Source organism: Salmo trutta, chromosome 12 (assembly GCF_901001165.1).
Source record: "Salmo trutta chromosome 12, fSalTru1.1, whole genome shotgun sequence".
In the NCBI taxonomy this organism is placed as follows: Eukaryota; Metazoa; Chordata; class Actinopteri; order Salmoniformes; family Salmonidae; genus Salmo; species Salmo trutta.
The window spans coordinates 44,033,307-44,057,311 of NC_042968.1; the positions used below are offsets into that span (position 1 = coordinate 44,033,307).

Sequence of the window (24,005 nt, forward strand, 5' to 3'; positions counted from 1 at the left end):
TAGAGTGGCCAGATGAAGCCACTCCTCAGTAAATGGCACATGACAGCCCACTTGGAGTTTGCCAAAAGGCACCTAAAGGACTCTCAGACCATCTGAAACAAGATTCTCTGGTCTGATGCAACCAAGATTGAACTCTTTTACCTGAATGCCAAGTGGAAACCTGGCACCATCCGATCCTTGATGAAAACCTGCTCCAGAGTGCTCAGGACCTCAGACTGGGGCGAAGGTTCACCTTCCAACAGGACAACGGCCCTAAGGACGCAGCCAAGACAACACAGGAGTGGTTTCCGGACAAGTCTCAGAATGTGCTTGGGTGGCCAAGCCAGAGCTTGGACTTGAACCCAATCAAACATCTCTGGAGAGACCTGAAAATAGCTGTGCAACGACGCTCCCCATCCAACCTGACAGAACTTGAGAGGATCTTCAGAGAAGAATGGGAGAAACTCCCCAAGTACAGGTGTGCCAAGCATGTAGCGTCATACCCATGAAGACTCAAGGCTGTAATCTCTGCCAAAGGAGCTTCGACAAAGTACTGCGTAAAGGGTCTGAATACTTATGTAAATGTCATATTTCAGATTTTTTTATAAATGTGCAAAGATTTCCAAAAACCTGTTTTTGCTTTGTCGTTATTGATGAGGGAAAAAAAAACATTTAATCCATTTTAGAATAAGGCTGTAATGTAACAAAATTTTGAAAAAGTCAAGAGGTCTGAATCCTTTCCGAGTGCACTGTATGAGGTCTGTTATTCAATTGGTGGATTATATTCAAAAGAATTAGCTGTCAACACAAAGGTGTATGAAACTTTTGAATATAATTGGTACTTAAAATAATACATTGAAATAATACATGCCTGCATTTGTACAAATTAAATATATAATATTTTTTGCACTGCAATATTGAACTCTTTTCTAGGGAGCTTCCTCTGGTAAAAAGTACAAATTTGTGATGATGGCTCACGGCAAGTATGAGAAGGTTGCCATCGGTGATGATGATTACAACGAGCACACAAACGGAAAATCAAGTAAGACTCACTTACATCCCATATTTACTTAAAAAAAAGAAAATGGCAGCTACATCCCATATTTACTTAAAAAAAAGAAAATGGCAGCTACATCCCATATTTACTTTAAAAAAAAGAAAATGGCAGCTACATCCCATATTTACTTTAAAAAAAAGAAAATGGCAGCTACATCCCATATTTACTTTAAAAAAAGGAAATGGCAGCTACATCCCATATTTACTTTAAAAAAAAGAAAATGGCAGCTACATCCCATATTTACTTTAAAAAAAGGAAATGGCAGCTACATCCCATATTTACTTTAAAAAAAGAAAATGGCAGCTACATCCCATATTTACTTTAAAAAAAGAAAATGGCAGCTACATCCCATATTTACTTTAAAAAAATAAAATGGCAGCTACATCCCATATTTACTTTAAAAAAGAAAATGGCAGCTACATCCCATATTTACTTAAAAAAAAAGAAAATGGCAGCTGTGGATGTGTAGTTGTTGGCTTTGTGTAAAAACAATCCCCTTCATCTGTTAGTAATGTATCATCATGTCTGTCCAGGAGGGAGAGAGAGGTCTGGTAGTAATGTATCACCATGTCTGTCCAGGAGAGAGAGAGATCTGTTAGGCCATCCCATACCATGTCTGTCCAGGAAAGAGAGCTGTCTGTTAGGCCATTCCATACCATATCTATCCAGGAGGTAGAGGTCTGTTAGTTGCAATTCTATGGTATTTATTAGTTCCTTAGCAGTCACGCCTTGGCATGTAACCAAGTGATTGTGATTCTCTTCTACCATATGACCTTAGACTACCACTACTAGATCTTAGACTACCACTACTAGATCTTAGACTACCAGTACTAGATCTTAGACTGCCAGTACTAGATCTTAGACTACCAGTACTAGATCTTAGAATACCAGTACTAGATCTTAGACTACCAGTACTAGATCTTAGAATACCAGTACTAGATCTTAGACTACCAGTACTAGATCTTAGACTACCAGTACTAGATCTTAGACTACCAGTACTAGATCTTAGACTAACTAATGTGTCACAAACCACATCAATAATGGTACACGACTAAATAAAAACAACAAGAAACTGATTCAACAGCTTAGAGTTTACTTCAATGTAAACATGTAGACAATAAGCAATAATTTAGTTAATCACACGATAGGCAACAACATTCTATACTGGACACGTCTATACAAAATAATGTCCTGTATATACAATCAATACAGGTTTTTCCTTCTTCAGTTTTGAACCCGGTGCCACAATCATTTTTATTACTGCACACTTTTGAGTCGAGCCAATTCTATAACAAGTGTAAAGCGGCAGTGTGGTTATGGTTGGCTCATGAGGGTACACCCGTTATTTATCAATGACAAATAATTTCATTAAACAAAGACCTGAGAAGCATCAGATAGCTATAACAAAAATAGACATCTTAAATAAATAAAAATTATGCCACAAATTCTCAAAAGTTCCTTACAGAAGAATAAACCTTTAAAGCTTTAAGAAAAAAAAATCATGCTCATTAGATCTATTCCAGCAACAAAATTATCAAAAGCTTATTTTAAAACACCAACCGCGTCTTCATCATTTAACAAATTAACTGTCAGTGTCACTTACCTACTTAACTTCCTGTATCACAAAGACCCTTCTGTAGTTTATTACACGTCTTCCTGTATCACAAAGACCCTTCTGTAGTTTATTACATGTCTTCCTGTATCACAAAGACCCTTCTGTAGTTTATTACACGTCTTCCTGTATCACAAAGACCCTTCTGTAGTTTATTACACGTCTTCCTGTATCACAAAGACCCTTCTGTAGTTTATTACACGTCTTCCTATATCACGAAGACCCTTCTGTAGTTTATTGCCTGAGGCACCTTTATCTTACATTCCTTCATTCTTATCCATTCGGCACCATTGAAGACATTCATCATAAAGCAATCCATGTCCTATCATCATGTCCCATAAGGATCCATGTCCTATCATCATGTCCCAATGAGGATCCATGTCCTATCATCGTGTCCTAATGAGGACCCATGTCCTATCATCATGTCCTAATGAGGACCCATGTCCTATCATCATGTCCCATAAGGATACATGTCCTATCATCATGTCCCTTAAGGATCCATGTCCTATCATCATGTCCCAATGAGGATCCATGTCCTATCATCATGTCCCATAAGGATCCATGTCCTATCATCATGTCCCAATGAGGATACATGTCCTATCATCATGTCCCATAAGGATCCATGTCCTATCATCATGTCCCATAAGGATCCATGTCCTATCATCATGTCCCATAAGGATCCATGTCCTATCATCATGTCCCATAAGGATCCATGTCCTATCATCATGTCCCATAAGGATACATGTCCTATCATCATGTCCCAATGAGGATCCATGTCCTATCATCATGTCCCATAAGGATCCATGTCCTATCATCATGTCCCATAAGGATCCATGTCCATCTCTTTTCTCTCTGTCCTTTCTTCTGCTCAGAGAATCTCCAACGTATCTAAAAACTGTCTCCCTCCTCCTACTGGACATTTTGCATAACATTAATAGATTCCATTTGCTATTTAAATATATTTCCAACGAACCTGCAAACTGAAAGTGCTTTTCAAACCAACTTTTTTGTGTTGTCATTTCCAGTAGGGCCTACGTATCCTTCTGCTGCCTTCTATTTAAGCCACACCTTCTCTCCCTGTATGTCCATCTTCTGCAGCTGTGTCTCTTCCGGAGCTCCCCTGCAGAGTTATTAACACTAGAGGGAAAACTTCATATCTTTTCCATTGACTTTAAAAACGGTGCATGCAGTCACAGTTTATGGTGTTAAGTTCAAAGTTAGAGTTCTCCCTCTAGTCTGGTGTATATACCTCTATTAGCTAGGCTCCACCTCTAACTAGGCTCCACCTCTAGCTAGGCTCCACCTCTAACTTGGCTCCACCTGTAACTAGGCTCCACCTCTAACTAGCCTCCACATCTAACTAGCCTCCACATCTAGCTAGCCTCCACATCTAGCTAGCCTCCACATCTAGCTAGGCTCTACATCTAGCTAGGCTCCACCTCTAACTAGGCTCCACCTCTAGCTAGGCTCCACCTCTAGCTAGGCCCCACCTCTAACTAGGCTCCACCTCTAACTAGGCTCCACCTCCAGCTAGGCTCCAGCTCTAGCTAGCCTCCACCTCTAGCTAGGCCCCGCCTCTAACTAGGCTCCACCTCTAACTAGCCTCCATTTCTAACTAGGCTCCACCTCTAGCTAGTCTCCACCTCTAGCTAGGCTCCACCTCTAGCTAGGCTCCACCTCTAACTAGGCTCCACCTCTAGCTAGGCTCCACCTCTAGCTAGGCTCCACCTCTAACTAGCCTCCACCTCTAACTAGGCTCCACCTCTAGCTAGCCTCCACCTCTAACTAGGCCCCACCTCTAGCTAGGCCCCGCCTCTAACTAGGCTCCACTGCTAGCTAGGCTCCACCTCTAACTAGGCCCCACCTCTAGCTAGGCCCCACCTCTAACTAGGCCCCACCTCTAGCTAGACCACCTCTAGCTAGGCTCCAGATCTAGCTAAGCTCCACCTCTAGCTAGGCTCCACCTCTCTCACAGCTACACTGCTCTGTCATCCAATGCCTTTCCGTCCCATCAATCCAGGAATGTACAAGCCCTATTAATTACACACTGACATAAGACACTCTACTCCTAACCTCACCCAGGGTGAACACTCCAAGACTAAAACACTAGCAATGCTTAAAAAAATACAACATCTTTCTATGGAGCAAGAAAGATGTAACGAAAACCATCTGCATGCAGCCAACATCATTGTCTTATGAGCTCATGATCATAGTTAAAATCATAGTTTAAACACCATATTGAAATAAATATCCTGGCATAGCCTACTGCACTGCAGCCCTTGATCGGAAGCTTATTTAACATACAAACCTCTAGCTATATGATAACTGAAATGAATATATTGAGGTTTATTCATCTACTTAATGAGAAGATAGAGCAGCAATATTCTGGTGTGAGTTCCAAGTCAGACATCAGTTGTTCTTGTGGAACCGAATCCCCTGGCAGTTTTATTAAAGTCCTTCCCTTCCCCGTCCTGATTTTTGCGGTTAATCAGCCCCCTTTGGAACACAGCTGACATCTTCACCAGCGGCTTCTCTGCAGCCTCTTTTATCTTTCTGGCATCAAAGCGCGGACTGTAGAGGAGGAGCGGCAGGCGATTGGCAAAAGAGGGGACAACCTCCATCTCATTATCTTTCTGCTGATTGGCATTCCGTGTCTTATTGGTCTGCTCTCTCTGGTCTTTCTTCTTGTCGGAACCATTAGGAGCTTTGCTAGCTTTGATCTGCTGCATGATTGCATCCTTGGTAGAGAACATCTGGAAGAGCATGGCGTCCCACATCTTCATTGCTCTGGGCGCCTCTGTCTCCTTCAGCACTTCTTTGCCCTTCTCAGAGTGGTCTTTGACCTCTGCTGAAGAAGCTTGACTAGATTTGGCCTGGTCAGTGTTCTTACTGTAGGTGGCGCCATCCCTGCTGACAGATTCAGGCTCTGGGAACTGAGGTTCCTCTGGTTCAACGACCATGTGTTTTTTGAGGCGCGACCAGCCACTGAACATGGTCTTTAGACTTTTAGGTTTCATTGCATTCAGTGCAGCCTTAGCAGGGTTAGGTTTAGCGGTTGGAGCTTGGGGCTTGTCTACCTTGTCTACATTGTCAACAGTCGAAGATGCAGTTGATATCGTAGGCTTCGTACAGGGTGTATCTTGACTTCTGGCTGCTTTCCCCTGTGCACCTGATGCATTGGCTTCCACATCTTCCATTGTGTCTGTCTCTGTCTGTCCAGTCTTTGGCTGAGATGGCGATGACATTCCTCTGTTTGTGGACGTGGCTTTTACAGAGGCTGAGGCCTGAGGCAGAGAGGCAGGAGTGGAAGAGTCAATCACTTTGGTAACGGCAGGTAGTTTTATCACAGTGTCTATGGCAGCGGTTGGGGTTGGGGACGATATATGTTCTATAGCAGGCTTTGTGGAAGTGGTGTTAGTCGATTTAGGCTCTGGTGTCGGTTTTAGGGAGGCAATAGCTTCAATGTCATGCTTCGTCAAGGGTTTAGCTTCAGTAGAAGGGTTTAACCAAGGTCTAGTGGGACTAAAGCAGCTTCTTGATGCCATAACCTTTGCAGCAGGTCTAGCTTCAACAGGGCTAAAGCAGGATCTAATTTCTGTAGTAGGATTTGTGGAAGGTTGTACATTTATGGTAGGCTTGTTAGCTGGTTTAGGTTCTGGTACAGGTTTTGTGAAGTCTCTAGTTTCCGTATTATTCTGTGTAAAGGGTTTAGCTTCAATAAAAGGGCTTAAGGTGGTTTCTCTTTCTATAGGCTTTGGGGAAGGTTGTACATTTATGGTAGGCATGTTAGCTGGTTTAGGCTCTGGGGATGATTTAGCAAAGACTCTAGTTTCCATATTGTGCTGTATAAGGGGTTTAGCTTCAACAGTAGGGCTGAAGCATCGTCTAGTTTCTCTAGTAGGTGTTGTTGAAGGTTGTACATTTACGGTAGGCTTGTTAGCTGGTTTAGGCTCTGGGGATGATTTAGCAAATACTCTAGTTTCCATATTGTGCTGTATAAGGGGTTTAGCTTCAACAGTAGGGCTGAAGCAGGGTCTAGTTTCTGTAGTAGGTGTTGTCGAAGGTTGTACATTTACGGTAGGCTTATTCGTTGCACGGTTAGGTTCTGTAACAGCTTTAGGTTCCATAGGTGTTGTTGACCATGGTCTGGTATGTCTATGTGGTGGTGTAGAAGGTAGGACTTTTATGGTAGGTTTGTTAGGAAGCACTGAGACCGGTTTTGGGGAGGTGCTAGCTTCTATGACGGGCTTCATAAAGGGTTTAGCTTCAATAGTAGGGCTAAAAGAGTCTGCGGTAGGTTTTGTTGAAGGTTGTACATTCATGGTAGTAATATTAGCCCAGATAGGTTCAAGGGATTTTGGTGAGGCTTTAGCTTCTGCAACAGATTTTGTAAAGGGTTTAGTTTCTAAAGCAGGGGTTGAGGGAGGTCTGGCCTCTATTATTGGAGGTGTGGGAGGTTGCACAATTATAATAGGCCTGTTAGTACGTGGGACCGGCTTTGGAGAGGAACTAGTGTTGTAAACAGGCTTTGTAAAATGCTTAGCTTGTAAAGTAGGGCTTATTGGGGATCTAATTTCTGTGGATGGCTGTGCACTTATGATAGTTGAGTTAGTACGTGTAGACTCTAGGGATGGTTTCAGCCAAGCTCCATTTGCTACAATAGGGTTTGTAAATTGTTTATCTTCGTTCGTAGAGCTGGCTGAGAATCTTGTTTCAGTAGTGGACTTGGTGGAAGGTTTTGTAGATTGTCTGCATTCAATTGCTTTGTTGGAGTTGGTTTCTACAAAATGCTTCCTGGTATGGTTTGCATGGTACTGCATGGTACTGTGCAGAATATTTTCTGGAGTAGACTTGCCAGGTAGTATAGGTTCTATTAAAGGCTCGTTGGGGAGTTGGGCTTCTATGCTAGGCGTGCTAGAGAGTTGGGCTACTATGCTAGGCGTGCCAGAGAGTTGGGCTTCTATGCTAGGCGTGCTAGAGAGTTGGGCTACTATGCTAGGCGTGCTAGAGAGTTGGGCTACTATGCTAGGCGTGCTAGAGAGTTGGGCTTCTATGCTAGGCGTGCCAGAGAGTTGGGCTTCTATGCTAGGCGTGCTAGAGAGTTGGGCTACTATGCTAGGCGTGCTAGAGAGTTGGGCTACTATGCTAGGCGTGCTAGAGAGTTGGGCTACTATGCTAGGCGTGCTAGAGAGTTGGGCTACTATGCTAGGCGTGCTAGAGAGTTGGGCTACTATGCTAGGCGTGCTAGAGAGTTGTGCTACTATGCTAGGCGTGCTAGAGAGTTGGGCTACTATGCTAGGCGTGCTAGAGAGTTGGGCTACTATGCTAGGCGTGCTAGAGAGTTGTGCTACTATGCTAGGTGGGCTGCGAAGTTGTGCTATTTTGGTAGGTGGGCTAGGAAGTTTAGTTCCAGTGGTAGCTGTGCATGAATGTTGGTTTTCTATAGTAGGTTTGGTGGGGACTTGGGTTCCTGTTTCAATGGTAGGTGTTTCAATAGTAGGTGTATGAGAGAGTTGAGTTCTTATGGTTGGCACACTAGGCTTGCTAGGTAGTTTGGTGTCTATGGTAGGCTTGCCTGGTAGTATAGTTGCTGTGGTAGGTTGGCTGTGTTGGCTTCCTATATCAGGGTTGTTGGGGACTTGGGCTCCTATGACAGGTTTTCTGGGTAGTTTAGTGTCTGTGCTAATATTAGCCTTGACAGAAAGATGCATGACTGTGGGATCTGCCTCTGACTTTCCACTGTGTTGGGGAATATTTTCTACAGTTGGATTTTGTGAAACTTCAGCATTTGGACTGCTGAAAGGAAACAACGACTTTGACACAACATTCCTACCTATCGGGAATGAAGGAATTTCATTTATCTGAAATGGAGCTGGTCTGGTTGTGTGTACCACACCTGCTTTATGTGCCGGTCTTGGAACCTCCGAATGAGAGGCCTTTGGTGTGAGGACTTCACTGGTGGCTGGTGGAAGAGTTAGCTGTCCGAGGGCCAATAGAAGTTCAGGTTTTGTTATGTCCACAATAGGTGTTATATCAGGTTGTATTGCATAAGCAGGTGCTTCAGATTGGTTAACATCTGATGTATTGGGTTTAGATATGGCTGCCTTATCTGTTGGTGTCTGAGAACAGCCAGTTGCAGCTAAAGGTGTTGAAAGTGAAGGTGCTGAAACAGTAGAATGCTGCCCTTGCAAGGTAGGTTTCTGTTGTTCTCTGTTGGGTGTGTTTGATCCTATGGGGGATGTTTCAGGCTTAGAGATTAAAGGAGGACGAGGCCCATTTGGTAATCCATTAGTCTGTGCTATGGATGGTGATGGTGTTGATTCATTAGCTTTAGGTCCAGAAGGACCATAGTATGTCCGGATCCCACCATAGGCAACATACTCAGCCGGAGTCAGTCCGTAATATGTTGACCGTGCTTTAGGTTTTTTGGATGTAGGGGTCTTTTGATGTTCTATCAATGGTGCTAGAACTTTACGTAAGCCAATTATAGGAGAGTCTGGGTATCTAGGGGTCAATGGAGATTGAGGTGATGAAATCATTGGCGTTAGCAAAGTGTTTGGAGGTGCTTGTGGTGCTGAAATCATCGGTACAGTTTGTCCATTTGGAGGTGGTTGTGCTGAGATCGTTGGCACAGTGGGTCCGTTTGGTGGTGCTTGTGGAGCTGAAATCGTTGGCGCTTTGTATCCATTTGAATCTGTCTTTGGTATCCTTTTGGGGGACAATGGAGTCTGTTGCTTTTGATACTCAGGTGGGGTTCCATATTCAGTTGTTTCATCCATCTTATCTTTTGGCATATGAGGTTCTGTAAACTTTACTTTTGGCTTGGAAACTGTAATGTCATGTGCAGCCATCTTTGATTCTAGAATCTCAGTGGGAGTTCTCTCAGCCATAGATCCTTTAGTGGTGGTTGTACCTCCACTAGTCTGGTTTCTATTTCTATCCCCACTGGTTGGACCTTGTGAAAGTTCCACTGAGCCGGCACTGGCAGATCCAGCTGATTTTTGTGGTTCAGTGGCTCTTGAGCGAGTTTGGGCTGCACTAGTAACAGACATTGATGGGGGAGATTTGAATCTACTGTTAACTGGCATTGATGGGGGCGATTTGACTCTGCTGGCAACAGGAATTGCTAGGGGAGTTTGGGCTGTACTGGTAACAGTCATCGCCGGGGGAGATTTAACTCTACATGTAACAGGCATGAGTGACTTGTGGCTTTGTGTGTTTATGACTGAGGTATGTACATCTTGATAGGAGCTGAAGGCATGAGATATATTAGTCATACATCCGAGCATAGTAGTTGTATCCTGTATCTCCTTGTATCTGTGTGTCTCTTTGTTTACAACCAAGGCATGTACATCTTGATAGGAGCTGAATGCAGAAGATATCTTAGCCATAGACCGTTCCATGTTGGTTGTTATTCCATTAGTTTGAGTTCTACTTCTATCAACACTGGTCAGACCTTGTAAATGTTTATCAGATCCTATTGGTTTTGGTGCTTCTGCTGCAGCTGAGGGAGTATTGCTTGTAGTGGTAACAGGCATTGAAGGAGGAGATTTGACTCTACTGTTAACAGGTATTGCTGAGGGTGTTTGGGCTGTACTAGTTATATGTATTGCTGAGGGAGATTTGACTCTACTGTTAACAGGTATTGCTGAGGGTGTTTGGGCTGTACTGGTTATATGTATTGCTGAGGGAGATTTGACTCTACTGTTAACAGGTATTGCTGAGGGTGTTTGGGCTGTACTGGTTATATGTATTGCTGAGGGAGATTTGACTCTACTGTTAACAGGTATTGCTGAGGGTGTTTGGGCTGTACTGGTTATAGTCATTGGTGACTCGAATCTCTGTGTGACGTGTACATCCTGAGAGGAGCTGAACATAGAACATAAATTAGCCATAGATCCTCCCATGGCAGTTGTAGTTGTAATTCCATTATTTGGGAATATGTCTCTATCTGAACGAGATCCAATTTGTTTTAGTTGTTCGGTTGCTGCTGAGAGAGTACTGGTAACAGTCATTGGTGACTTGTATTTCTCTGTCTCTGTGTTTACGACCGAGGCATGCACATCCCGAGAGGAGAAGAAGACTGGACTTGCAGCGAATAAGAGTGGATTGGCTTTCGATATCTCAAAAACAGGTGTCAGTCTTCCCATTGAGGGATGGTGTGAGGGTGTTTTCGATCTTCCAGAAGGGGTCTTTGCCACAGCAACTTTATATGGGATTGCCGGCTCACTTTGGTGACAAGTCATTGGTGATTTCTCCCTGTGTATAGTGGATAACGATGCTCCTTGATACAATATATTCACTCCTGTTATGTCTGGAAGTGCAGGCTTGGAGATTTCGTAAAACGTTGCCTTGGATGTGTAAATCATTGTTTGTGGGATGAGGTCAGACCGTTTGACTTTACGGGAATCAGCTTGAGTTATTTGCGTGCTGACCGTCTCAGAAGCCACTTTGCTCATAATGTGATCTTCAGAACCAAGGTTATTAGTGATCAAAGCTGGTGTGTGCTTTGGAGCCTCATCCTTTGGCTTACTGGGTGTCTTCACCTTCTGGGTTGAGGTCAGAGGTTGTGTCTGAAGGGTTGGCGCTGACACCAGTATTGGAGCAGGAGGTGGGACTGGAACTTGGACCTGAGCTGGTAATGGAGCCAGACCCGGACCCAGGCTCGGACCACTAGGTACTGGTTGGGAAAGAGTCATAACATGAGTTGATATCTTAGGGGAACATGGAGTTGGGGGAGTTGACTGTGGTACACTGGAGACTGGGTCTGGAGCTACTGTAGCCGTGGCCACCGACCCATACGAATTCAGTGCTACAGATGAATACAAGTCATACAGATGAACTGCAGGGCCTTGTGAGAACTCAGGTACGGGTGGCAGTGGCGGAGGCGAGGGTGGCATCATGCTTTCTGTGTCATCATCGTCAAACATAAATGACGAGCACTCAAAGAGGGGCGCCACCTGGTTCTCTGATGTCTGAATGGGAGCGGTGTAGTCCAGTGGGGGAAAGACCCCTGTCTGGCCGTAAGGACTGCTACCATATGGACCACTGGGGGGGAACGATAACGGAGAGGGGGGATGTTGATCATACAGAGGCCTAATGGGGAAACTGAAGTCCGGTGACCGGGGCGGAGTCGAGTGTGTGTCGCTGTGTTCGAGGTCTGAAGCTTCGTGTACAGGGGACAGACAGGAGCGGAAGGGGATGGGGGTCTGAGAGGGTCGGGCCTTCTTCTTGGCACTCTTCTTGATGAGTTTCTGCAGCCGGGCATTGGCCTTGTCTGGTTTGGGCAGCAGGGGAGGGGGAGGCTGGGCGGGGTCGGGAAGGTCCGGCTGGAGTCCATTCCTGTAACTGACTGCCATCAGCGTTTCATTTCAACCCCCCTGAAAAGACAAAACAAAGACAAAACATCAAGCGGCAAGAATTAAATGACAAAATTATATTTTATTTGACATAAATCTACCAAAACTTTAACCCACATCTTTATTTTTTGTGAGCCTCTATTAAGACAAAATTCATTACAAACTCAAAACATTTGACACAACCAGAAGATGCCATGTTCTAGTGTGTTACTTTAATTAATATAAATGAATCATTGACATCCCTCTTCTCTTCCTGGTTTGTTTTTCAGCTGGACAATGCCTTGAGGAATTGTGAAGAACAGACGTTGGATTGTGATTACTTCGACGATCACTTCACCTCCTGTTTATCATTCATTCCATTTAACCGACATATTCCTCTTAAAAACAACATTTAGATCAACATTTCTGAAGCATATGCAGTATGTTATGTGTACCAGTTGATTTTCTCTATAGCAACACACTGCCAACCTAGTATAAAATTATTGACAAACGGTCAAAAATATACAATTATGCAAAAATGTTCATGTTTGTACTCGTTTATTTTGGACAATCTTATCCATGAGGTCTTTTAGTGAATATTTAGTTTTCATTTACTATTTTGTTAACTTTAATTAAAAAAATGAAATAAAGTAAATGAATGAGTTAAATGTGCCATTGTGTGATATACCGTATTAACAGTATTTACAGTCCTATTTCTGTGGTTCTATCAATCTGTATGTTGTTTCCATTAGTAGGTGAGGTCATGGCAAACTGATCCTGTGGTCTGTGCATGTTGTTTCAGTAATGTGGGCCAGCCCTCACAGCTGTCCTGCTCTTTATTTAACCACTGCTAATGGCTCTATGAAAACTGCTTTAGATAGATATAGCATCCCATGACAACCGGCTCGTTAACTGGTTTTTAAATACATTCTTAAAGGGCTTCGGTATCCTGGAGGTACTGGGTAACTTTATAAAACCTCAATAGTTGAAATAGACAATAAAAGTCCCTTTGTGTCTACTTTAAACGGATGTTAATACGTGAGGCAAGTATAAACACGTCTCCATATAAAGTTTATATATTTAGGCAAAAACCTTGGCAGGTGTTCCAATTGTTACCTAATACGGCTTTTTTTGTTGGTTTCTTACTGATTAAAATGAATCATATTACATAACGGAAATCATAACACAATCCAATTTTCATTGTAAAATCAAGGTTTTGGTGGTTCAATCGTTTTGGGAACAACAATTGATTGCGATTGTACCCTTCACACTGGATCAACCATGACAATCTGGATCAGGCACACTAATCTGGATCAACCAGGCTAATTTGGATCAACCACACTAATCCGGATCAACCACACTAATCTGGATCAACCATTCTGACCTGGATCAACCACTCTAATCTGGATCAACCACGCTAATCTGGATCAACCATGCTAATCTGGATCAACCACTCTAATATGGATCAACCACTCTAATTGGATCAACCACACTAATCTGGATCAGCCACGCTAACCTGGATCAACCACGCTAATCTGGATCAACCACACTAATCTGGATCAAACACGATAATCTGGATCAACCACGCTAATTTGGATCAACCACGCTAATCTGGATCAGGCACGGGCACAGATAGAGTCCTAGTGGTGCTGTAGCACCTGCCCTTTTGCCCTACTATGAAAAAACAGCCTGGCCTCAGAGGGAGACGAAATGTACTTGACCTATTTCTGAGCACCTCCAAGACGTATGATACCTACTAATGGTGTAGTTACTTGAGACAGAAACAAATGTTGGGAGGTTGGTCGGGGAGGATGGGTGGATGTTCTCCGTGACAGTCTACCAATCCAAATGCATGTTTTGAGTTGCGTCGGCGACAACTGTAGAATTTTAGCTAATCCCAACCCTTATTCTAAACATAACCCAATTCATCTATCCTTTGTCGTTTTTAGTTCTCCTAAACTTTGTCATTAGTTACCGCCAAGGTAAATTCTCCCCGTAATTATCCTTTGTTGTTAGGGCTCAACGAGCAACTGGTCACAGATAACGACGTGCAATACTACAGTATACGTCCTCCAAGATGTTTGATAACTTACGTCAACCAATTCGTATGCTATTGTTGTGAAAAAAGTGCTCTTTTGATTACTGCTGGGTTTTTTTCTTCTTGTAACTAGCTGATTCACCTAGCCTACATTACAGATGATCAGATGATATATCTAACTAGCTGATTCATCTAGCCTACATCACAGATGATCAGATGATATATCTAACTAGCTGATTCATCTAGCCTACATCACAGATGATCAGATGATATATCTAACTAGCTGATTCATCTAGCCTACATTACAGATGATCAGATGATATATCTAACTAGCTGATTCATCTAGCCAACATTACAGATGATCAGATGATATATCTGACTAGCTGATTCATCTAGCCTACATTACAGATGATCAGATGATATATCTAACTAGCTGATTCATCTAGTCTACATTACAGATGATCAGATGATATATCTAACTAGCTGATTCATCTAGCCTACATTACAGATGATCAGATGATATATCTAACTAGCTGATTCATCTAGCCTACATTACAGATGATCAGATGATATATCTAACTAGCTGATTCACCTAGCCTGCATTACAGATGATCAGATGATATATCTAACTAGCTCATTCATTAATCCTACATTACAGATGATCAGATGATATAGCATACCCAACCCAGGAGAGGTTGTAGCAAAGAGGTCGTTTTTTTATGACTCCCTTTCATTTGTTGTTCTAGCTTGCTTAGTCATTTTTTCTGTGGTTGCAGAAAATAAAGGCAGATGTTAAAAGAATAACAGTGAATTTACTTTGATCACTTGCCCTGTCAACGGTCTGTGCAACCTATGTCCTGCAGTGGAGGCTCCTTAGGGGAGGACCATCCTACTCAGTGAATTTACGATTATAATTGTTTTAAGTATCCTTTTTAGATAAAACTGTACTACATACAGTGCCTTCAGAAAGTATTCATACCCCTTGACTTATTTCACATTTTGTTGTGTTAAAGCCTGAATTCAAAATGGATTACATTTATTTTTCTCTCACCCATCTACACACATTATCCCATAATGACAAATTGAAAACATGGTTGTTGGTTTTTTAATAAAATTTCTTGAAAATGAAATACAGAAATATCTCATTTACATAATTATTCACATCCCTTTGTTATGACACGCCAAATTGAGCTCAGGTTAAATTAAATTGGACATGATTTAGAAAGAAACACACCTGTCTATACAAGGTCCCACTGTTGTCAGAGCAGAAACTATACCATGAAGTCCAAGAAACTGTCGGTAGATTTCTGAGATATAATTGTGATGAGGAATATATATATGGCGAAGGGTATAAAACTATTTCTAGAGTGTTGAAAGTTTCCAAGAGCACAGTGGACTCCATCATTGGGAAATGGAAACAATATGGAACTACCCACTCTGTTGTGTTGTGTCTGAATTTAAAATGGATTCAATTGAGATCGTGTGTCTCTGATCTACCACGATACGCCATCATGTGAAATTGGAATTTTGTTTGTAGAAAATGAATAAAAAATTAAAAGCTGAAATGTCTTTAGTCAATAAGTATTCCACCCCTTTGTTATGGAAAGCTTAAGTAAGTTCAGAAGTAAAAATGTGGTTCATAAAATGCCTAATAAATTGTATGGATTCATTCTGTTTTCAGTAACAGTGGTTAATATTCTTTATTAATGACTACCCCATATCTGTACCCCACACATTTACACATTACCCCACTTATTTTTAAGGTCCCTCAATTGAGTAGCGAATTTGAAGCACAGATTCAACTGCAAAGACCATGGAAGTTTTTCAATGCCTCGCAAAGAAGGGCACCAACACTTTGTGCATGGTAAATTATCAATTAGGCTTCGGATGGTGCATCAATACACCCAGTCACTACAAAGATACAGGCATCTTTCCTAACTCAGTTGCCGGAGAGGAAGGAAACTGCTCAGGCATTTCACCATGAGGCCAATGGTGATTTAAAACAGTTAGTGTTTAATGGTTGTGATATGAGAAAACTGAGGATGGATCAACAACATTGTAGATACTCCACAATACTAACCTAAATGACAGAGTGAAAGGAAGGATGCCTGTACGGAATACAAATATTCCAAAACATGCATCCTGTTTATAACAAGGCACTTAAGTAATACTGCAAAAAAATCCTGAATATAAAGCGTTATGTTTGGGGCAAATCCAACACACCACATCACTCTTCATATTCTCAAGCACGGTGGTGGCTGCTTCAGGTTATGGGTATGCTTGTCATCAGCAAGGACTTTGTTAAGGACTAAGGAGTTTCTTAGGATAAAAAGAAACAGAATACAGCTAAGCACAGCTAAAATCCTAGAGGAAAATCTGGTTCAGTCTGCTTCCAACAGACACTGGGGGATGAATTAATCTTTCAGCAGGACAATAACCTAAAACACAAGGCCAAATCTACACTTGAGTTGCTTACCAAGATGACATTGAATGTCCTGAGTGGCCTAGTTACAGTTTTGACTCATATCGGCTTGAAAATCTATGGTAAGACTTGAAAATGTCAATGATTAACCATCAAATTGACAGAGCTTGAAGAACTTTAAAAAGAACTATGGGCAAATATTGTTAATGGGAAAAAAAAGCCCATGCTCATAAAATAAATAGTTTGTATGTCTGAAATAAAGCCTGCCCTCCATTTGCAACAGGCATGTTCCGTAAGATACAGTAGCACGTTACGCTTGTTACAGCGGAAAAGGAAGGGCTTTGTTTCCTAAACACCCGGGGCTTTAATATAGGCCTTGCTGCCTCTTGGGACACTGGGAAAAGGTCCAGGGCCTAATTTTAGTCTGAGGTAAGAGAGAGGGACGGTATCGTGAGACACCAGCCACCTGCTCTCTGCAGTTATCTGTCCTACAGGCAGTGAATCATTCCCACTGTGCTCTGTGAACCAACGGGTGTGTTTCAGGTCGTCTTTTATTCAGTCACACTGTACAGATGATAAGATCTCACATCAACGTGTTAAATGTCCCAGAAACCAAATTAATATGATTTGTCAGTCTTCTGAGATGCGTAGCACGACTGCAATAAAGCTGACCTGGAACGCGGCCATTACTAGGCCACTGCTTCTGTAGGCCACAGCCAGGCCACCACATGGGAAGATCTCCATTGCATACTCAGTTGTATACTCCTCACGTCCTCTCTCCTCGTCTAGTTCTCAAAATCCATTGGATTTGAAAGCCAGAGGTTCCTCCCCTCCAACCTTCTCCAGTGGGTTTTAAGAAGGAGGTGAGGAGAGAGGACGTGAGGAGTATACAATTGTGATTCTCCCCATGACAACATGATCTACCAAACGTGACCACATACCCTACCGGTATTCATATTTTGGGGTGGAATACCTTCTAATCTGTGGAGATGATTTTCCTGACTTTATATTCGGTTTAAACTAACAACAAAAAATGTGGTTCAACAAAGGTTCTCTGGAAAATGTTTAAATGGAAAATTGTGTTAATGTTCTCAGAACGTCAATTGGACCATTTCAACCAAATGTATCCCATTTAACTCCTACAGCTCCTACAGCCCCAGACCTTAAACCCAGCGCTCGATACATGAGAACAGGTCACCCTTTTAAAGCCTGGGGGTTAGACTGGGAGGCCTCCAGCTCACAGGCTCAAAAGAGGAAAGTGTAAGATTAACTTTGCACTGTACTCTGACCTCAAGTTAAGCTCCTTTACTTTAGAACAGTGAAAATGAATCAACCACAAGTAAAAACAGACATAAACGATGCCATTGACGATCGGAAAACAAATATGTATTATGTCGGCATGTCTATGTCCAGAATCACACGGTTTTTGTCTACAAAATTAAGTTTAGTCAAATTTGCCTAACAATTATTCTTGTTACGCTGTCAAACAAAGAATAATTCACTTTTACAGGCATATACTGTCACTGTACACAGAAAACATATCCAAATATCACAACGTTCATTAGAATCTGTCTTTATTTCTGCAGAAGTGCATTTTCAAGTCCAGTCATGTAACAGAGATTGTGTTGCTATGCAGATATCATTCATCCGTTCATTGCTGATGCAAAACGTGCACCACGTTAAAGTGTAGGTCTACAAATGCAAACCTTTCATCCACAGGGACATTGTTTAACTGATCATATCCATGGCTTTTTGAGAGGTTCAAGTGCATTTCCGGGGAGCAAATCCCCAAGGCAAGTCCCCAACAGATGTAGTTGGCCTACTCCCTGTCCATGCAAATCAACACATAACGGGACAGTAACATGATCTAGCCAATCACACGGACAGACACTGGATTACATTATGTTTACCTTAGGGATTCCTAGTTGGGGGCAAACTCTCTGGCTGGCCTTGTCTGCTATAATCCCAGACTGGAGTGTAACCTCACAGAGGCAGGGTCATCTTGGACTGAGCGAGCTGAACCCTGTCTACCATAGCGGGGCAGCGATCTCCCGTCGGCAACCACTCCAAAAATAAAACCCTGATGCACCCAATACCTGTTCCACTGTGACAGCAGAACTGCAGCCAGCGCAGCACCGTGGCAGGACCATGACAGCTACAGAGCTATCTGTACCCAGGAAGGCAGGGGGTTTCCACAACCACAGAGCTGTCTGTACCCAGGAAGGCAGGGGGTTTCCACAACCACAGAGCTGTCTGTACCGAGGCAGGCAGGGGGTTTCCACAACCACAGAGCTGTCTGTACCCAGGAAGGCAGGGGGTTTCCACAACCACAGAGCTATCTGTACCCAGGGAGGCAGGGGGCTTCCACAACCACAGAGCTATCTGTACGCAGGGAGGCAGGGGGTTTCCACAACCACAGAGCTATCTGTACCCAGGGAGGCAGGGGGCTTCCACAACCACAGAGCTATCTGTACCCAGGGAGGCAGGGGGTTTCCACAACCACAGAGCTGTCTGTACCCAGGGAGGCAGGGGGCTTCCACAACCACAGAGCTATCTGTACCCAGGGAGGCAGGGGGTTTCCACAACCACAAAGCTATCTGTACCCAGGAAGGCAGGGGGTTTCCACAACCACAGAGCTGTCTGTACCCAGGGAGGCAGGGGGTTTCCACAACCACAGAGCTATCTGTACGCAGGGAGGCAGGGGGTTTCCACAACCACAGAGCTATCTGTACCCAGGGAGGCAGGGGGTTTCCACAACCACAGAGCTATCTGTACCCAGGAAGGCAGGGGGCTTCCACAACCACAGAGCTATCTGTACCCAGGGAGGCAGGGGGTTTCCACAACCACAGAGCTGTCTGTACCGAGGCAGGCAGGGGGTTTCCATAACCACAGAGCTGTCTGTACCCAGGAAGGCAGGGGGCTTCCACAACCACAGAGCTATCTGTACCCAGGGAGGCAGGGGGCTTCCACAACCACCTGAGATATATTACCAGGCCACGCCCTGCAGAAAGAACCTGCTGTTCTACTCTGAGTATGACCTGATCTGGGCTGTTCCTGTTCCTGTTCCTGTTCCTGTTCCTGCTCCTGTTCCTGGTCCTTCTCCTGCTCCTGCTCCTGTTCCTGCTCCTTCTCCTGCTCCTGTTCCTGTTCTGCTCCTGCTCCTGCTCCTGTTCCTGTTTCTGTTTCTGTTCCTGCTCCTGTTCCTGTTCTGCTCCTGCTCCTGCTCCTGTTGCTGTTCCTGCTCCTGCTCCTGCTCCTGCTCCTGTTCCTGCTCCTGCTCCTGCTCCTGTTCTGCTCCTGCTCCTGCTCCTGTTCCTGTTCCTGCTCCTGCTCCTGTTCCTGTTCTGCTCCTGCTCCTGCCCTTGCTCCTGCTCCTGCTCCTGCTCCTGTTCCTGTTCCTGCTCCTGTTCCTTCTCCTGCTCCTGTTCCTGTTCCTGCTCCTGCTCCTGCTCCTGCTCCTGCTCCTGTTCCTGTTCCTGTTCCTGCTCCTGCTCCTGCTCCTGTTCTGCTCCTGCTCCTGCTCCTGCTCCTGCTCCTGTTCCTGTTCCTGCTCCTGTTCCTGTTCCTGCTCCTGCTCCTGCTCCTACTCCTGTTCCTGCTCCTGCTCCTGTTCCTGCTCCTGCTCCTGCTCCTGCTCCTGCTCCTGCTCCTTTTCCTTCTCCTGTTCCTGCTCCTGCTCCTGTTCCTGTTCCTGCTCCTGTTCCTTCTCCTGCTCCTGCTCCTGCTCATGTTCTTGTTCTTGTTCCTGCTCCTGCTCCTGTTCCTGTTCCTTCTCCTGTTCTTGTTCCTTCTCCGGCTCCTGCTCCTGCTCCTGCTCCTGTTCCTTCTCCTGTTCCTGTTCCTGCTCCTGCTCCTGCTCCTGCTCCTGTTCCTGCTCCTGTTCCTGTTCCTGTTCCTGCTCCTGCTCCTGTTCCTGCTCCTGCTCCTGTTCCTGTTCCTGTTCCTGTTCCTGCTCCTGCTCCTGTTCCTGCTCCTGCTCCTGTTCCTGCTCCTGTTCCTGCTCCTGCTCCTGTTCCTGTTCCTGCTCCTGCTCCTGCTCTGCTGCTCCTACACAACAACCCCTAGAGGCAGACAGGAGCCTGCTCACACATACAATATAGAGACCACCTCTGGTCCAGCCAACACATGGGCCACCTGAACATTGAGCCATTCCAAGTGTTGAGTAGAGAGGAAGTTCCATATGATAGGCCGGCACGTCGGTGGGTGTGGTGTTGTGTAGAGAGGAAGGAGGAAGTTTCATATGATAGGCCGGCACGTCGGTGGCTGTGGTGTTGTGTAGAGGGGAAGGAGGAAGTTCCATATGATAGGCCGGCATCTCAGTGGGTGTGTCCTCTTCTCTCTGAGGCCGTGATCAACTTTGTGAAAGGGTTCAGCAGCATGGATGAGTACTATGCAGGTGCCTTGTCATGTAAACAGGTAAACAAATACAAATATGAAAACACATCACATAAACATGAATATGTAAATTATCTTACATGAATATGTATTCATATGCAAATCGGGTTACCAACATTCAGGTACAAATTAATAAGAAAATATATATACATATTTTTAAACATGCATGTAGACACAGTATAAATATGCAAAATATGTCACAAGATAAAGTTACACAGAAATTAATAAAGTTGTCAAAGCAAACATAATTTCATCACATTTACTTAGATAAAGAAATATCAAAATGCCTCCCAAAACATCCAATACCTGATATTATAACGTCTGGAAGACATGAAGTACATAGAAGAGTACAGGTACAGTATATCCAATAACTGGATCAAAATACTAGAATATGTAACATAATAACTGACTGGTTTGTAGTCCGTAAAGTTCACCGTCCTCTCCTCTGCCATCCCATGACTGGACTCATTAATGACTGCCAGACTGACTGACAGACTGACTGACAGACTGACTGACAGACTGACTGACAGAGTGTGTATTCCTGCTGGTAGAACACACAGGGGACATTGTCCACATTCCAAGCCGCTGATGTATAAGCCTCTAAACTCCAGCAGGTTATGCCCAGTGGGATCCCCATTACTCGTACACCCTATCAGTTCTGCTTCTGCTCACCACAAATATAGCACCAGACACATCTCAGCTGCTTCTTTCCACAACCAGAACCCCACTCCTTCTCTTATCCCTCCTTAGCCACCCCCCCGACCCCCCACCTTTATCCATCTCCTTATTGAGGGTGTGAAGATGCCGCAGGCCCCCCTCGACTCCCCTACCTCACACTGTCAGACCCCAGCCAATGAGCAGCTTGACAAGATCAAATATCACTATAACACAAGGACTTATTTGATGAGAAGAGTTTGTAGAAGCCTTTACAGCCAGTCTCCCCATCCATCGCCAGGGAGTCTCACTTCTTTCAACTTGTCTGAGGTAAGAAAGAAAGATAGATAGAAAGACAAAGGGTTGGAGAAACACAACATTTCACCGTTTAAGAGTGATTGATTCCTGTGTTTTGAGTAAATTCCTGTTATTATAGAGGGTTTGTTAAATATTCCTGGACAGGTATGTGCCACTGATACAGAGAGACAGACAGAGATGGATAAAGAGACAGTGATTTACGAGTCCAGGAAGAAGAAGCGGTCTCTCCTACTGTCACAGTAGATTTACCATAGGAGAATCTATAGCCTACTAACATATAGAACTGGAGACCAGGAAGAGGAAGTGGTCTCTCCTACTGTCACAGTAGATTTACCATAGGAGAATCTATAGCCTACTAACGTATAGAACTGGGACTGTCTTCTGGTTGTAATCTAAGCTGCTCCAGCCAGACTGCTGGGGGCATCTGAGCCCGGATGTTGGACCGTGGGACACGTCTCACAATTGCAAACACGTCAAAGTTTACTCTCTAAGTTTACGTGCAACACCGTAAACAGTCTGAAAAACTGAAATAGTTCAGTTTCTTCTGTTTGGAGTTTGGTAGCATATCATTTTTAAGACAACAATTTTCATTGGACAACTTTAAATTGTTTAAATTGACCGAAAAGGGAAATAGATTTAGTCAATGCTTTCTAGATACAGGTCAATACAATAATTCTTTTCAAGGTGTTTTTATGTGTGTTATGTGTAATTGAAAACTTTTGTGGACAATCCCTGGATGCTGAATCAAATCAAAATGTTTTTGTCACTTGGTTTGTAAACAGGTGTAGACTAACAGTGAAATGCTTACTGACGGGCCCTTCCCAACAGTGTAGAGAGGAACAACAGGTGTAGACTAACAGTGAAATGCTTACTGACGGGCCCTTCCCAACAGTGTAGAGAGGAACAACAGGTGTAGACTAACAGTGAAATGCTTACTGACGGGCCCTTCCCAACAACGCAGAGAGAGAAAAATAGAAAAATAATAGCACAAAGAATAAATACTAAATGAGTAACGATAACTTGGCTATATACACTGGGTAACAGTACTGATTTGATGTGCAGGGGTACGAGGTAATAACTTGGCTATATACACTAGGTAACAGTACTGAGTTGATGTGCAGGGGTACGAGGTAATAACTTGGCTATATACACTGGGTAACAGTACTGAGTTGATGTGCAGGGGTACGAGGTAATAACATGGCTATATACACTGGGTAACAGTACTGAGTTGATGTGCAGGGGTACGAGGTAATAACTTGGCTATATACACTGGGTAACAGTACCAAGTCATAAGAGGTAATAGAGGTAGATATGTACATACCGTATAGGTAGGGGTAAAGTAACTAGGCAACAGGATAGATAATAAACAGTAACAGCAACGTATTTCATTAGTCAAAAGAGTTAGTACAAAAAGGGTCAATGCAGATAGTCCAGGTAGCTATTTGGTTAACTATTTAACTGTTTAGCAGTCTTATGGCAGAGAGAACAGTCTATGATCTGGGTGGCTGGAGTCTATGACAATTTTTAGGGTCATTCTCTGACGTCTGGTATAGAGGTCCTGGATGGCAGGGAGCTGGACCCCAGTGACGTACTGGACTGAATGCACTACCGTCTGTAACGCCTTACGGTCGCAGTTGCCATACCAAGCGGTGATGCAGCCAGTCAAGATGCTCTCAATGGTGCAGCTGTAGAACATTTTGAGGATCTGAGGGCCCATGACAAATCTTTTCAGCCTCCTGATGGGAAAGAGGCGTTGTCGTGCCCTCTTCACAACTGTGTTGGTGTGTGTGGACCATGATGCTTAGTGATGTGGACATAGAGGAACTTGTAGCTTTCAACCCGCTCCACTACAGTCCCGTCGATGTGGATGGGGGCGTGCTCGGCCCTCCGTTTCCTATAGTCCACGATCAGCTCCTTTGCCTTGCTGACGTTGAGGGAGAGGCTGTTGTCCTGAAACACTGCCAGGTCACTCACCTCCTCCCTATAGACTGTCTCATCGTCGTTGGTGATCAGGCCAACCAACGTTGTGTCGTCATCAAACTTGAGGATGGTGTTGGAGTCATGCGTGGCCACGCAGTTGTGCTGAACAGGGAGTACAGGAGGGGACTAAGCACGCATCCCTGATGGGCTCCCAAGTTGAGGGTCAGCGTGGCGGATATGTTGTTGCCTACCCTCACCACCCGGGGGGGGGG

At 44.0% G+C, this 24,005-nt stretch overlaps 3 protein-coding genes across 21 annotated transcripts in view; 2 read left to right on the top strand and 1 right to left on the bottom strand.

The window, feature by feature from the left end:
* Nucleotides 1-12,654, top strand: part of LOC115203609 (caldesmon, smooth muscle) — a 28,995-nt gene extending 16,341 nt beyond the window's left edge. For 2 of the 4 annotated variants that reach the window (XM_029768415.1, XM_029768419.1), the window contains one exon: nt 913-1,088. In XM_029768415.1, coding sequence (XP_029624275.1) covers nt 913-1,053 — 141 coding nt within the window. In that variant the 3' untranslated portion in view covers nt 1,054-1,088. Of the gene's footprint in view, nt 1-912; nt 1,089-1,179; nt 1,206-12,276 lie in introns of those variants that run through there. The other 2 variants (XM_029768417.1, XM_029768418.1) reach the window with 2 other exon arrangements.
* On the bottom strand, nt 2,113-18,582 carry LOC115203608 (mucin-2-like). Its single transcript, XM_029768414.1, is given in 3 exon segments — nt 2,113-9,366; nt 9,369-12,028; nt 18,357-18,582. Coding segments are annotated over 2 exon segments (4,371 nt in total). The 5' UTR covers nt 9,424-12,028; nt 18,357-18,582; the 3' UTR covers nt 2,113-5,050.
* Nucleotides 18,583-21,673: 3,091 nt separating this feature from the next.
* Nucleotides 21,674-24,005, top strand: part of LOC115203610 (troponin T, fast skeletal muscle isoforms) — a 66,635-nt gene continuing 64,303 nt past the window's right edge. For all 16 annotated transcript variants that reach the window (XM_029768420.1, XM_029768425.1, XM_029768424.1 and 13 more), the window contains exon 1: nt 21,674-21,825. The gene's annotated coding sequence lies outside the window, so the exon portion shown is untranslated. The remainder of the gene's footprint in view (nt 21,826-24,005) is intronic.